General features: G+C 31.1%; 1 protein-coding gene across 2 annotated transcripts in view; it reads left to right on the forward strand.

Moving 5' to 3' along the window:
- Positions 1–10,236, forward strand: part of LOC121126237 (uncharacterized) — a 239,411-nt gene extending 229,175 nt beyond the window's left edge. For both annotated transcript variants that reach the window (XM_040721561.2, XM_071891684.1), the window contains 2 exons: positions 6,160–7,534; positions 9,819–10,236. In XM_040721561.2, the coding sequence (XP_040577495.1) occupies positions 6,160–7,534; positions 9,819–10,139 (1,696 nt within the window). In that variant the 3' untranslated portion in view covers positions 10,140–10,236. The remainder of the gene's footprint in view (positions 1–6,159; positions 7,535–9,818) is intronic.
- Positions 10,237–15,812: the final 5,576 nt, after the last annotated feature.

Raw genomic sequence — 15,812 nt, forward strand, 5'->3', positions numbered from 1 at the left:
ATTATAACACTATAATGGTTTTTTTTTACTTTATTGCATACATAGTATATATAAATAAACATTTTAGTTTATAATTAGGTTTTTAGAAAAAAAAGGTATCCCATGACAACAATTTTGGTATTTGAGACATATAATGACTAATAAAGTTACTCGACAAAAATATATTTAATCTTTTTGAAATTATTGAAAAATATGACTTCAAATGCGCGGCTTTTAAAATGAATAAGAACTAATTTGTAAAATGAACTAAGCAACTAAAGGCTATTGGAAAAATAAAATTCAAAAACTAACAGCAATAAAGTAAATATGAGAATTTGATTTATTTTGAAACTTTCTAAAATTGTGAACCAATCGACGTAGGAACTTTAAACTTCTACTTGAACAAGAAAAATAATATTTGATTAAATCTCCAGCATAAATCAATGAAGTTAAACCAATATTATGAATTTCAATAAAAAACGATGAATTATGCCTATAATCATTTTTAGGGCTATTTAGCGGATATAATATTCAAATCTCACTGTTTATCATTGGTGTCAAGTAGTATTTAATGCAGTTGTGAATTCTATTTTATTAATAAACCCATATAATTAAATTTAATCAATATTTATTGAAATTTTGTCGACTTTATATAGTAAAAACATCTTCTTTTGTATTTTTTCTGATCAAACAAGCAAATCAATAAAATTAAAACATAAGCTGAGTACACAATACTAAAAAAAAGGATGGAACACGACATATGCCCACAAAAGGGAACTATTGTCTCGTTTTTCATCTTCTTTTGGATCTGAATGTTTGAAAGTCCTTCTTTTACAAACGTTGAAATATTCTTCCTTCATCATTGAAGAATTAATGATAATTGGTTAAATTCATGCATAGTGGAAAAATCTCAGAGTTAATTTTTTTTTGACGTAGCTCAATTGACAACGGGATCAAAATAAAATATTATATTTAAATCAATGTGCGTAGGTTCGATACTCAGACACACCTAAAGAAGAAGATATATATTATGTTGATGGACTACAAAGACCATTCCTAATGTCAGATGGATTCATTGTAATACTCTAATGTTTATGTATAATAATCAGTGCAATTTCATCGGAATAAGACACAAAAAATCATCCTATTTATAGGATACCCGTTGATTTGGAGGTTAAATAGTTAGAGTTTGGAGTTGAACATTTAATATTTTACAAATTTTCATCTTATTTAATATGAAATATGAAGACGTTTAATCTGATTCATTTTAGCTTCTTTTTTTAGTATATATATGGTTATGTACATATACCTATCTAGCCTATATATGATATTACATGAATACATGTATATATTTACAAAGATGAAATAATGTTGAACCAGCAAATTATAACATCTTTATCTTCCTTGCAAAAAGAATAAAAAAATAAAGTATAAATCATATCTATTATATATGTTCTTTTCCTTTACATATCCTCTCACGTTATGATCTTTAGTTACGTAAAATTAAATGCTTATACCAAAAAAAAATCAAAAATCAATGCTTTGAGCAATTTATTTATCTTCATATATTTAACTTCTTATATTTTTAATTCGGAGTATCTACTTTGGAATATTAGATATATGCAAGCTTATGAATGTAATTTTTTCCTCTCTTTCCCACTTGAGTAATATACAGTGATGGAAAAAATAAACAAACCCCAAAGTAAATGTGGTAATTCTGACAGTTTGAAAAATGTTTGGGAGAAAAGCAGCTTATATGTCCTTAATTTTGATTATATCAGCTGCAAGCAGCTGTGAAAGGAAGGACACACAAATAAATCCCATGCCATTCAGATTGAGGATCCTAAACTTGCAATAGCATTTAATTAACAAATTGTCGAAAAAGTCCGGGCCTTAACACAAAGAGGGCTTTTTTTTATTCACCTCGTTGTCAGTGTTTACCAATCTTCAAAAGGCAGCTCTAAAAATATTCTACTAACCTACTCTTTACTTTGTGAGTTGTTTTGCTATGTGTGACTCTACTTGCATTATTTCCAGAATATTGGATCAAAAACAATTTCGCGTAATAAAATTTTACAGAGCTTTTTCATGGGAAAAAATACAATTCAATATAATCAATCTGAATAATGTTAGGGTCATAGACTGGCCAGCCCAAAATCCTGACCTTAACCCTTATGAGAATATATACACTACATTGAAAAAGGAGTGTTGAAAAAACATCCAACAAATCTTGGTGAACTTTAGAAATTTTATTAAGAAGAGTGGGCCAAAATTGATTCAAGAGTTTACTTCAATTTACAGGGTTCGGAAGCGAGCGTGGACTGTCAATAAATGCTAATTATGTACTTACAATAAAGAGGTTTTGTGATTTTTTCCTGCATATTCCAAATTTCCTGTTCTTTCTGCATAAGTACATAATTACAATAAACATTTCTCAAATCTTTCATCATGAGTGAGCAAGAAGCAAAAAGGCAGAGGATATCAGACCGTCTGGATGCCAAATTTGACGTTCAGAGATAATGGACATTGTGAAGTGGTCCAGGAGCCTCATTTTCAAGGTGGCCAAGATGAAAAAGGATGGGAAAGACCTCTCAGGGAAAGAAGGAAGTTGGGGATACAACATGAAAAGGGATTCTGAGCTTCTGGGGCACCTGCAGAAGAATATCAAAGAGGACCCCACAGAATCCATGAATCACCTCTAGCAAGCTTTGCGTGGACGAGGGACAATCAGGAGGGCTATGAAGGAGGACTTGGGGCTGTCCTCTTACACAAGGACCCACGCTGCCTATCATATATTATTAAGTTCATGCGTGGATCAAGGCAAATGGATCCACAGTAAAAAATTTCTCTGACAACAAGATTTTCAGCGTTGACCAGGTCTACAACCGTCAAAACGACCGTTGGCTTGGGGATCGAATTTGTGTCGTGCCACACTTCAGACCGGACCAGGTCTCAACACTAACAACTACCTACAGAGAGCTTCTGCAGATATCCTTCCTTAATGATGTTTTATATTGAACAGATGCTATAATAACACAAATATACTTGCATCTACTGGGAACATATAATTTGTCTAATAATTAGTTTAATTTACTTTTGTTGAATAACTATTTATTTCTCTTCATTTCATGGTTGAATGCATGTGTACTTATACTGTATTTATAGGGCGGTTCCAGAAATAACCACCCTGACTAAAAAAATATCTTAGTTGATAAAAAAAAAGTATATTGGAGAGTACAAAATATGCTTCAAGTTCTAAGACGCCACGGCATTTAGTATTTGTTTGGCAGCTATTACTATTGAGTGTATGAAAATTGAGAAAATTTGTCAACGTTAAACGATACAATACTTTGATTTAAAATACCTTAGTCAAATAATTATTACTAAGGGTTAGAAAAGTGTTGAAAAATGAAAAATTTCATCACAATCTGTTCCATAGTTTATGAGTTCTTGTTCTAACTGATACACTACAATTGTTATTTTATATGTCTAAAAATAAGACTCTTTTACCCACAAGTATATGTGTTTCTTTTGTTGAGTCTGGTGCTTCTGGATCCTCCCTCGTATGTATATAGGTCAGGGATCGATCGAGATATTACACAGCGGATTACACAGGTCAAAAATTTTAGTTCCTTAGCTTGTGATGATATAATATCAATATCATCAAAAAAAAATCATGAAAAATCATTCTAGTTAACTCTCGCGTTGATAGACTACATATATAGAATGTCATCCCAAAGTCGTCCACCCCCTAATATAAATATATAGAGTTGCAAATCGTAAGCATTATCTTTATATAAAACAAAAAAATAGCTATGGGATTAAGGAAATCAACATAAATTCTTTCCATACTTAGCAAGTACATGGGCAGAAATTAATCAGTTTTTAATTCTCCATCCTACTCTGCGTTCTAGAGGGGCTTACTCATCAAGGTTACTCTCTGTCCATCATGAGGAGACACTTTAGTGATAACAGTTTATGGTTTAAACGTATATGCTGTCTCCTAGTCATTCATAATCAATAATGTAAATCCTTTGAATCATTTGTAAAAGAAAAACCAAAAATCAGCATGGTAATTTGAGCAATATTTTGTGGAAGATCAGCAACAATCATCTGTGACAAGGGAGGATGGAGACAAAGAAATAAACTCAAACATAGGCAAGAATGACTCCGATTTAGATCCTTAATTCTATTCTGAGACCAACAAGAACGTAAAATTATAACTCCAAAACAAATCCTCAGGTCTACGCTCCTTTGTTTATGATTACATAGAGATGATTAATCAAGTTTTAAATATAACTGAATCTCTTTAGGAAAAAAGGTTCATTGGTCACTACTCAGGAATCAAATAATTAATACAACTGCCAAGGAAAAAAAAATTCATTCTTCATATAATCATTTCCAAAAAAATGAGTCCACTAATCATTATGCGGATTTACATTACCGTACATAATAGATGTCCCGTTGGTTTCTAAAAGTAAGGGAAACAGAAAATTAACCTGCTCATTTTGACTATTTGACTAATGTATGGGAGGAGAGTAGCTTAGGTGTCGATAGATTTATTAAATTTGCCCCAAGGAGCCGTGAGAGTAAGGAAATAAAGACAAATTCTGAACCGTAAATTACAAAGATAAAGTGTCTGGAATTCATTCTATATCGATCCTCAACTATAATCCTGTCCAACATTGGCTTAAACTTATGAGTCCTCAGCAAATCCTCATTTTTTACTCACTGTCTTTCATGAGCACACGTACTGGTTATTAATTTATAAATGGCTGTTCTGCTCTCAAGAATTAATTAATAATGAAAATACTTGGAAAAATGGTAATTGATGTTCAGATTGTCAACTAAAAAACACACTCTAGCTTTCTAAGACAACCTTAGCACGCCACTATTCCCTCTTGAAGAAGTTACAATTTTCATATGAAAATACTATAATTTCATTAGTAATTGCAAAAAGCTCTTCTTCCATTATATCATTATTTGCATTTATGTTTATGGTCATAATGTTGTACCTACAGGAGGGCACAAAGGGACAGTGCCCTTTACAAACTCATCCCACTCCTCTCCAAATAAGTAAAGCTTCAACTTTGTGACCAGATCTTGTACTAAGCAATCGTTTATTTTTAAATACACCTTATCCCTTTGACCTCTGAGGGATGATACTATAAATTTAATATAATATTGTTCTTTTTTTTTTAATTAAAAAAGGCATTATAATTTAAAATATTCAGAAATGTACGTTGTTACGATTAATCGAAATAAAAACAGTCAGAATAATAATAAAAAAATAAAAAATACCAACGTATTTTCTTTTCTTCAAATATTGCGATATTTTGTAGGCATATTTGAGTTTTTAAAAGGCTTATTATTCAAATTACTGGGATGTGTGTAGATAATCGAGAAATTAAACTATTGTTTAGAACCTTTCTTTGATTTAAAAGGCTCACGATATAGCCCCTTTCAAATAATATACATCAATTTCTTAATTTTTGATTGTGGGCATTAATTTTGGTTTATTTAAGTAGTGCGATTGGTTGGACCGCCATAAGGTTCATCATGATAATTTATTGATAGAAATGAATGATAATTTGTCAAATAATAAAAATGTATTACACACTCAATTTTGAGAAAATCAATTCTACCTTACTTTGTGTTGAATGGCTTCAAATATAATTTTTTTTATATCAATCTAGTCAACTCCCCAACTAAGAATACCATGCATTGTCATATCCCCCTTCCTCTGGTTATTAGTGTCTTCCGACAAAAGGTGTGAAATGTATTTACTTTTGTTCTAGGTTGTGTGATTTAATGTATTTTGAAAAAGTTGCGTTTTTTAAATCATATAATCTTCATCGCTTTCAATACCCTTCTATTAATTAATTTTTAATCTCTTCATTAAATCTGTATATATTTAGAGCAAAATGATATTCTGCTTTAAATGGTATTATTTTTTTCTATTATTTCTATTTTCTTTACTATGTTATAAACGATATTATAGGGGAGATAAGGTCATAATTGTATGGGAGGAAAAATAAAAGGTTTTAAATATGGGGAGGCTTTATCAAAAAGTACTTAATTAAACTATGTTCTTATAAATGGCTTTGAATCATTCTAAGGGTTAAAAAGGTGGATAACAAAAATTATAAATTTAATGATTAATTTTTTGTTTATTTTAAGCTCCCCGGATCCCTGGTTCATGCAAGAGAATTTAATTGAAGAGATTAGTGCGCCCCCTAATGCTGTTTGTTCAAGTGCATCCTCTCCCGCAACACCTATTGGCTCTCCACTCGCCCAACAGCGAACCATGCTTCGAAGCATTTCCCAAGTTCGTCTGAACAATTCTAACAATAATAATCATCATCATCCAAATTCATCAATTATCCACTTCAACAATCCTCACTCCACGGCTCCTCCTCTATCCAACGGTAAACCCCCACGAACTTACTCCTCTCTCTATCCACAAATGATTCATCAAACATCATCAAACATTAAAACCGGTGCTAGACATGATGCGAACAACAACAATGAGTTTGAAGATCCGAATGAGACTCAACCTTTCAAGTCCCAAACATTACTCACAACAACGACCACCACAACGACCAAAGTAATAAAGAGCTCTACGACAAATGGGGATCAAATAAACTCAAACACAATCAAGGCACGGAAGAAGCAACCTCCTGCTCCACCCTCTACGGCCTCTCGCTATGCAACCATAGGCACTCGTGTAAAGCGCTCTACCATGATTAACAATAACAATCGAATCATCAATGCAAATCTATCAAGTGCGACCCTTCATTGCACAAAGTCGAATCGAGATCCTCTTCCACTCAAACCTCCACCCTATCAGGATCCACCAAAATATAGAAAACCTAAAACGACGATCTCTATGGAAAACAATCCGGCCAACTCATCCTCCTCATGCTTCACCATTGATAGTGCCATGAACTCCATCAATAATACAAACAACAATAATCGTCCGTGTGATCCTCTGGAGAAGAATCTTATTCCAAAAGACGTTGTGGAAACACAAAATGCCATATTAAAGGATCTCCAACGACACATGAGCTATGAACTTCTCGAAAATCCACGTCATGTAACATCCGAGGAAGACGAAGAAGAAGAGAACCATATTGAAGCAGATGTCCGAGTAACAACTAGTCTTCTACAAATCAAATCCAAATCCCTTCCGACCATTGCGCGCATGCAACAACAAAACCAGTTAACAAACGGTCACTGCTATAAATTAGGGAGCAGCAAAGAAAATGGGCCTGAGGAGAGTGGTGAGGATCCCATTCAAGAACGTCTGCGAAATGATAGTTTGTCCACATTGAATGAGGTCAACTCCTCAAAAATCGCCAATCTATCATCTGCTTCGTCCTCCATGATTGACAAACTCAGAACTGATACAAATCGAGATCATTTGGAGGTGCAGAAAAAACCTATTGATTTGGATTGTGGAGGGGAAGGGGGGCAAATAAAACCTGGGAGGAATCGTGTAGACTCCATTGTAGATAGAGACATCATTGAGGACAAGGATGAGAAGAAACGGAAAGTAAGTTTATATAAATAATATATTGATATATCATATGTGTCAACAAAAAAACAATCTTTCTTATAAATTAAGAACATTTTTATTTTTTGTTTTACTTCATAAACAAAGGGTCATTATTTTAAAATCTAATTATGGAAAATATATTCCTTTTAAATTGATCATTGAAAGTGCCAACAATTGTTAGTTGTAATTTAGAGCTAAGTAGTTGCAGTGTATATATAACACGGGTTAGTCAGCAACGATTTTCTATTCTCAGTCAAACTTTAATAGTATAGAAGAGGACATCATTTGAAGCCAAAATAGATGAATATATCATCTTTTTGGTGCAGCAAAACGTGGACTATTTATGTTCATTTTCTCAGTAAAATATGAAGGTTTATTGATTATTCTTTGACATTCTGGGTTAACCATATATTGTACATAAACAAACTAAATAAATTTTTCGTAAGTGAGCAAAAAAAAGCCGACAAGCAGCGTATCTCTGATCTCCAAGATGCTGAACTTAAGGTGGCCAGTATTTTGGAATTTGTAAAGTATTCCAGGAGCCTGGTTTTCAAGGGAGCCAAGATAAAAAATGATGGAAAAGATCCCTTAGGGAAAAGTAGGAAGTGGAGGGGGCAATTTAAATATAAATCCTGTTTTCATGTCCAACTTGGAGATGAAGACCAGGGAAAACCCCACACAACCCATGAATCCCATTTCTTGTCAAGTTTGGAGAACATGATCAAGGACGACCTCCATAACTGCTAGGAAGGGCCAAGAAGGGTAACATAGACAAGTGGACCCCACAAAACTTATCGATAGAAGTAATGAAGGCAAGGAACCTCTGGAATCCGCATTTTGCTGCCCAATCCTGTATAATTATAGAAAATAATTTAAAAACCTAAATATGGCAATAATAAATAATGAGTAAATTGTTTAAAAAAATGGAATTACGACATTTTTTACTTTTTATATATCATTTGCCCAAACAAAAGTGTCCAATGATGTTACAATAAACAGAAAGAGAGTTACTTATAAATCAGCCATGTTTGCCTTAAAACTTTCTTAGAGCCTACTCTTGTTTTAATAGCAATAGAGCGTTGGACCTTTGGTGGTCTATTTGATCTGAATTAGCTTGAAAAAATTGAAAAAAAAAAAAGATTTTTTTTTTTTTTGTAATTTTAATATAAGCCATAATTTGTAAATACTACTAAAAATACTTGCTAATAAAATAAAGTATAGATATGTGAGTCATACACACATTTATCTCCATACATAGTTCCAGTTTCGACCCACACGTTATATTTTTGACAGGACTGTTTTAAAAGTATTTATTTGTCACCGATGGCACTTATCAATGGAAACTCTATATATTTTTGAACCTTTTTTTTACTCACTTGGTATTTTTATAACTTTAATAAAAACAATTTTTTAGGATTTTAATCTTGAGCTCCTCCCGAAAGTATTACAACTCCTTGTAATAATCAATAAATGATAATGCTATTTAAGAGGAGCAGAAGGTGCAGTATTATTTTTGATAAGAAATTCCTGTTGGTAAACTCATATGATGTTTGTACACTTATATCACTATAAAACTTGTTGTAGCTGTAGGTTTTAAAATCCAGAAAATTTGTATTTAGGTAAAAGTGCATATTTACAAAATACGCTGTATACTTTTGTGTTAGTGAGGTAATAATCCATTGATCTATAAAATTAATCTAATGGAGATTCAACAGTAAAGTTCAAACCGATAATAAAAAGGAAGATGACATGTGGCAAAATCTCCTCGAGCCAAAATTACAAGGGCAAAAATCTAGGTAGCAAAATTACCAGTAAACAAATGAAATGATTATATAGTAATATTCTTGAAACCCTAACTAATACTGCTAAAATTAATTTTTTATACAAAAATATGAGTGATTTAGCAATATCTTGAACTAAAATAAGTATTTTCATATTTTTTAAGAAATATAAACAAAATACTATACACCTAAATATTGTAATTTCAGTGTATACTGACTGTGTTTTTGTGAAATAAAATCTATCTTATTTTTGGGATAATATTTTTACTCCAGTTGACTAACGGAATGTGACCATACAATCTGTAATTGCAACTTGAATTGCTTTCAAACGGTTACTTATAATAGTTGATTAATAGAAATTTAATATTATTCTTTGTTCATAGAATATAAGTATAATCACTAAGCATTTAGATTTATAAAAACTTTCCTAGCTTGTTTTTTTGTTGACATACCTCCTTCTATATTCATTTGCATCTATGTAATTTATATTATCTATTTAGTTACATAACGGAACTCTGAAATCCAAAGACCCAGACAGCAGTCAAATATCCACAACAGACGACGATTTTGAAACGACGGATGAAGATAATCACCGATCCCATCATCACCACCACCATCGGAAGTATCGGAGAAAAAGAAGTTCGCTATCCCATCCTGACTCTATTGAAGAGACTGAAGATGATGATGAATTGGATGATGATGACGACGACTTTAATGGTGAAACAGAGAGTCCGGAAATGGAAATTTGTGATCCATGTCAGTGCTATGGAAAATGTTGTCTGGACATGGTTGCCTCTTTCTTTTGTGTATCACTTTTATAAGGATTTTTGTAAACAAAATATATTAAATAGGCATTAAAAGTTGAAATATATATATATCTCTGTTTGGAAATAAACAAAATTAAGATTGCACAAAGCATTCAGAATATAGATTTAGATCATTCAAATTGAAGGAATATATTTCTTACCCAGAGATGATTATAGAAAAAAGATTGTTTTTGTTTATTTTTATTTTGTCCAAAAAGTGTCTTATTTTTACAAAGATTGACAGGAACACTTTTTACAGATTATTTTTTTTTCTGATTCATGTCTGAGTTACTCATTTGCCACCAAATAATATCAAATATACATCCATTGATATGAAATTTATTTAATTAAATAAAATAATTTTTTTTTACATACTACAAAACATTTGGAATCATAACACAAAGTTAATTTAGTGTCTTTAATTTAACTTTAAAAAGATTAGCTATAAAATAAATAATAATTATATAAAACTGCATAACAGTTGATTTATTTATTATAAAAAATTACATAAATAGGGCGAGTAGAAGGAGTCAGATAATTCCATTGAAAATGGGGAGTTATAATCAACACAAGCCAACTTTTTTCATTCAATTTGCATGAATGAAAATGAATTTCTCCAATATATGTTTGGATTTAATTTGCCCCTTCTCCTAAAAAAGGATATAGATAACTTTAAGACAGACTCCACTCAACCCCTAATGGACCAAATGTTTTGTGTACACCCCTAATAACTGAGTCTGGACAATTTATTAAAAACTATCATAATCATAGATGAAAATAATAAAAAAGATAGCAAAAATGAACGTACTCATTCTAATAATTTGAAACAAATGTGGGAGAAAAGAGGCATAGTTGTCATGGGGGTTCATTAAACTAGGTGCAATCAGCTTATAGATGAAGGAAATAAACACAAACCCAACTCCTTATTTCTAATAATTTAGACAAGATTTACTTGGATGTCAATCCTCCATTCTACTCCAAGTCCAACAAGCACTGACATATATAACTCCACAACAAATCCTCTGGCTGACTTTTTGTTCTTTCTTCAAGAATAAAAGAATAATGATATTAGCTTTTGAATAGAAAAAAACAGTTATTCAAAAGCCTCCATTATCATGTTATTTTCAACTCTGATCATGTTATTCTCAACTAAAATATAATATTAAATATTCTAGGATACAATAAACCTATGAGGAAGTAAAACACTGGAGTATTTAGCAATGCCCAGGAATTATGATTACGATGATTGATTTGTTTCATATAGGGAAGTTCTAAAAAAATTAATAATTGTTTTTCATTCGTAAAGATAATTGAGTATATAATCAATTATGACATTTAAAATTTCCCACATTGTCATTATTCGTCAACAACAACGTCTAATGGCCCTGCTAAGACTTTGATCGGAAAGACTTATGTTGACACTAATTTTTATTCGTTTTGTTGGTAATAGTCTGTAAAGTTGTAATTATTTAAAGTTAAAAAAAAGTTTGTTTATTTTTATAATTTTTTTTAATGCAATTATTTTTAAATTAAAATGTAAGGTGTATTTTATAACTTCAGCTAGGATATGAAGCACTTGAGAAAAAATAAAAAGTATATTCGTTTTTAAGCAAATTACTTTATTTTACTTGATTTCCAGCGGTTATATACATTTTTATTATTTACAATCAAAATAAATTAATAGATAATTCATTTTTCAGATACAAAACTTTTGTATTAATTTGTCATCTATTTTGATTTCCATCTATATAGACCTTTCATGCCAAAATATGGTAATGAATCGTAGTTAATGTCTAAAAACTAGAAAAAAAGAGTTTTTTAAAAGAGTTTTAAAGGTTAATCCTGGGCATGTTGAAAGTTTTAATGGTAATTTTTGTGTTTCACAGCTTTAAAACAATAATAAAATGTGGGTTTAAGCCTTTGCAAACAAATGTTGTAGCATGTAGTTATTCGCTTTATTCTCGGTTAATCATGGGCATACACCTATTATACCATTTTATAATTATATGTTGTCTCCACAAGAATTAAAGAATAATCGTAACAAAACTAATAAACGCTGTTCAGGTTACCAACCAAAAAATAAATATGAAAATCAAAGATCGCGCTCATTTGTAATTGCAATCTGTTATACATTTTTTAATATTTCAATCCTTTCATAATTATTATTTTATACTTGAAAAGAGAAAAATAAGTAGTAAGTAATCACGAGTGTTTGAAAGACTGAAAGTAACGGTGAGGATTCGTTGTAGAGTATTATGTGTAAGTCTTTGTTGTACTCGGAGTATAATTGATGATCAATAAAATTGTAATTCCTGATTTTATCATACCTACACCCGGACTGACATTAGTGTTTAGTTCTCTCATATCATAGCTCACATCTAGTTGAATGGATCCTCATGGGAGCTATATTTCTCATTGACAGAGGATTTGACAAAATAATATATGAAATATACATATTATTGGAACAATCCTTTGGAACGGGTTTGAGTAAATATATTTCTATATTTCATATTGAAACATCCTTTCTAGTATTTTTTTTATGATTTTGAGGTTGTTTTAAAAAGTAACATCGATTAAGACACTTTTGGAGTATATAAAAGTCTGTACTAAAATATCATATCCAATATCTACTTGTTCTTCCAAAATCTTAATATGGGTCATTCATACACCAAGTGGTTCTTTTTTATCAAAGCTTTTACCACAGTCATCCTTTTGTGGACTTATGTGGTCCTTTTCTTTAACCCTTCTTAAAACCATGTGCTCAAAAGAAATATGTACAAAATAAAAACAGGCCAATTTATGATACCATCTTCATCAAATAAGTTTTTTTTTATTTAAGTACTTTGGGCATAGAAGAAGTCATTCTTGATCAAACTTTTGTCTATTTTCTGTCCTCCCCTGTTGGCTAATGCCCTTTTGTTATTGTTTTATATTGACCTTTCTCCCCAAGGAAGATAAATGTAGTTTTAGGCCTGACTTTACTCCCACCCTAAATGCCCACTTAGTTTGTGAATATTCACTAAGACTGAACCTGAAAAAAACGAGTCTCAACACTTGAGTAAATGCATACTTAATTACCATTAATAATAATAAAATTTCACAATCATATATGAAAAGAAAATTATCTGCCGGTATGTTAAAAAAAAAAAGAACCAAATATGATGGTGGTCACCCTGATGATTCGAAGAATGTTCTTGAGAAGAAAAGCGAAATGAAATTTCATTAAATTAGCTACGAGCAGCATTGAGGTGAAGGATATAATGACAAATACCTCTCCTTCTATCTAATGCTATAGACATGAAATACTCCAATATCGATCCTCCATTCTTCTAGGGGTCCAACAAGAACCTACATTTATAACTCTGGAACAATTCCTCAGGGTTACTTTATGTCTTTTTTTAAATACCCTCTTTAAGAGCATAATAATAATGATAACAGCATTGCAAATTAAAAAAAAAAAACCCCACATATTCAGGCAGCAAACTCAAAAAGACTCCATTGTCATGTTATTTTCATCTGTGGTCATAATAATGTCAACTAAAATAAGATACTTAGAATTCAGGTAAAAAATAAACTTCTGTAAAAGTGAAAATTTCTAAAGTTTTTTACAATGATCAGGAATTCGGATTACGATGACAACCTGCTTGAAATATACTTTGGAATATTCTAGAAACATATTATTTGAGTTGCTATTATTATTATTTTTCATTGGTTACAATGCTTCAGTATTTTTTATATCATAACATTTATTATTTCTCATATTTTCATTGATTTTGATCAACTTCCTAGTGGCCGAGAAAGGAATTTGATCAAAAAAGATCAATTGGTTTACCCTAATTTTTTTTTTTTCTCTTAGTATTGGTAAGCAAAGTTGTAATTATTTAATTTTATAAATAAAGTTTTTTATTTATTTTAGGTCCCAATGAAGACCTTGAATTGAATATTAGAATCAACTTCAATGTTAAAGTAATAGTCCTGCTCAATAGATAAGGATAAAATAAAAATGGATTTTAGTTTTGAATAATGTGAAACTTCAGATTTTTATAATAAAAAATCCAAAAGTGAAGCCAATAAAAAGTTGCAGCCTATTTTTTAGTTTTTTTTATGCTAAAATTATAATTTTTATAACCAAGATATATTTCTTTTGCAGTGTTGAACAACTGCTTCATTTATTCAAATTATATCTGTAGACAATAAACATAAGATGAATTCAATAATTATATGTAAATATAAAAAATGTTTATTATTTAAGTCAAGGCTATAAAAATATTACGTAGAATTGAAAAAGTAGAAAGAGTAAGATAATTTAATTGAAAATGAACAGTCACAATGAACACAAGACATCTCCTTCATGCTATGAGCATCGATAAAAATTATGTAGCTTCGGAAAAAGTCTTCCTTTGGAATGAGAGAACCAAGAAATGAAAATACTGTCATCCTCAATTCGCCCAGATGGATTAGGAACAATATACTCTTATAAGGTCTCAAAAACTCGTTATCTCCTTTCTACATTAGAGTGTGTCCATTCCATTAAATTTAATGATTCAATTACTAAGATTTGAAATTGGGGTTGATGCAGGGATTCATGAGTTCGGACTCACGAAACAAGTACTGAGGAATAAGAATATTTTTGTCACTTTCCTAACTCATCATGGAGGAATCTCTTTCAGAGGAGGAGGAATAATAAGTCGATTCTATTCAGCTGAGGTAGTTCTGAGAGGAAGACGGAATCTCATGATTTTGGAAGAGGAGTATCTCTCTCAGAAGAATCGAGAGGAAGGAGATCTCATGGATGAAGAGAAGTCACTGTCTTGAAAGCCCATGACATCAATGACAACGTTGTTCTCATACTCGTAGCAGTTGACAAAGTTGTAGAAGAAGTATGGTTTATCCGTCACGAGGCTCATTTCCATGCGTCTACCGGTTCTGTTGTCCATGATGTAGAAGTATTTGCTTTTCTCCTTGCATTTACTCCATGCCATAATCTCCTGAGAATCTTTGGTTATTAGTGCTTCAATCCACATCTAACGTAAACAATTGCATCACTTGGTTAATCTGCACAATCTCAAAAATGATCATTGTATTTGGTTGTCAACTCTTAAATTGTCTTCTTCTTTTAATTTAACCAGTGGTCTTAATGTTGATTGGTCGATACGAATTTGTTCTTATTAATCTATCAACAATTATCGATTAATAATTCTCTAGTTGGAAGAATTGGCTAACTACTAGTGGCATTGATAGCCTCCTTTTTTTAAGGGTGCTACAGAGACTCCAGTGCACTGCCTGGGGATGCCCTGTTACGTCGTATCCAATGTTATCATGCTAAATAATTTTCATAATAGTTCAGAAAACTTTTTATAAAACAAGAAATACAAGAACTTATATTAAATAGATATTATAATTTTGTTGAAATAGAGTTGCACTGTTGTACAAATAAATAACAATAATAGTTATGTTCTAATAGTAATAAAATTGAGTTATCCATTGTTTTGTCATCAATAATCCATAAAATTGTAATATTAACCTGGATTCCATTTTAAATTAAGTGTGAACCTTGTTTAAAATTAGCTTAAAATTCAAAACAAGTAACTGTTTAATTTTGGTACCCAAAATTTACTCGAACATTTAAATCTAAAGATCCGAATATGAAAAATGCAGATCTGTCTTATCTTTAGGCGGGATGTAAAA

This window comes from Lepeophtheirus salmonis, chromosome 11 (assembly GCF_016086655.4).
Source record: "Lepeophtheirus salmonis chromosome 11, UVic_Lsal_1.4, whole genome shotgun sequence".
NCBI classification, from domain to species: Eukaryota; Metazoa; Arthropoda; class Copepoda; order Siphonostomatoida; family Caligidae; genus Lepeophtheirus; species Lepeophtheirus salmonis.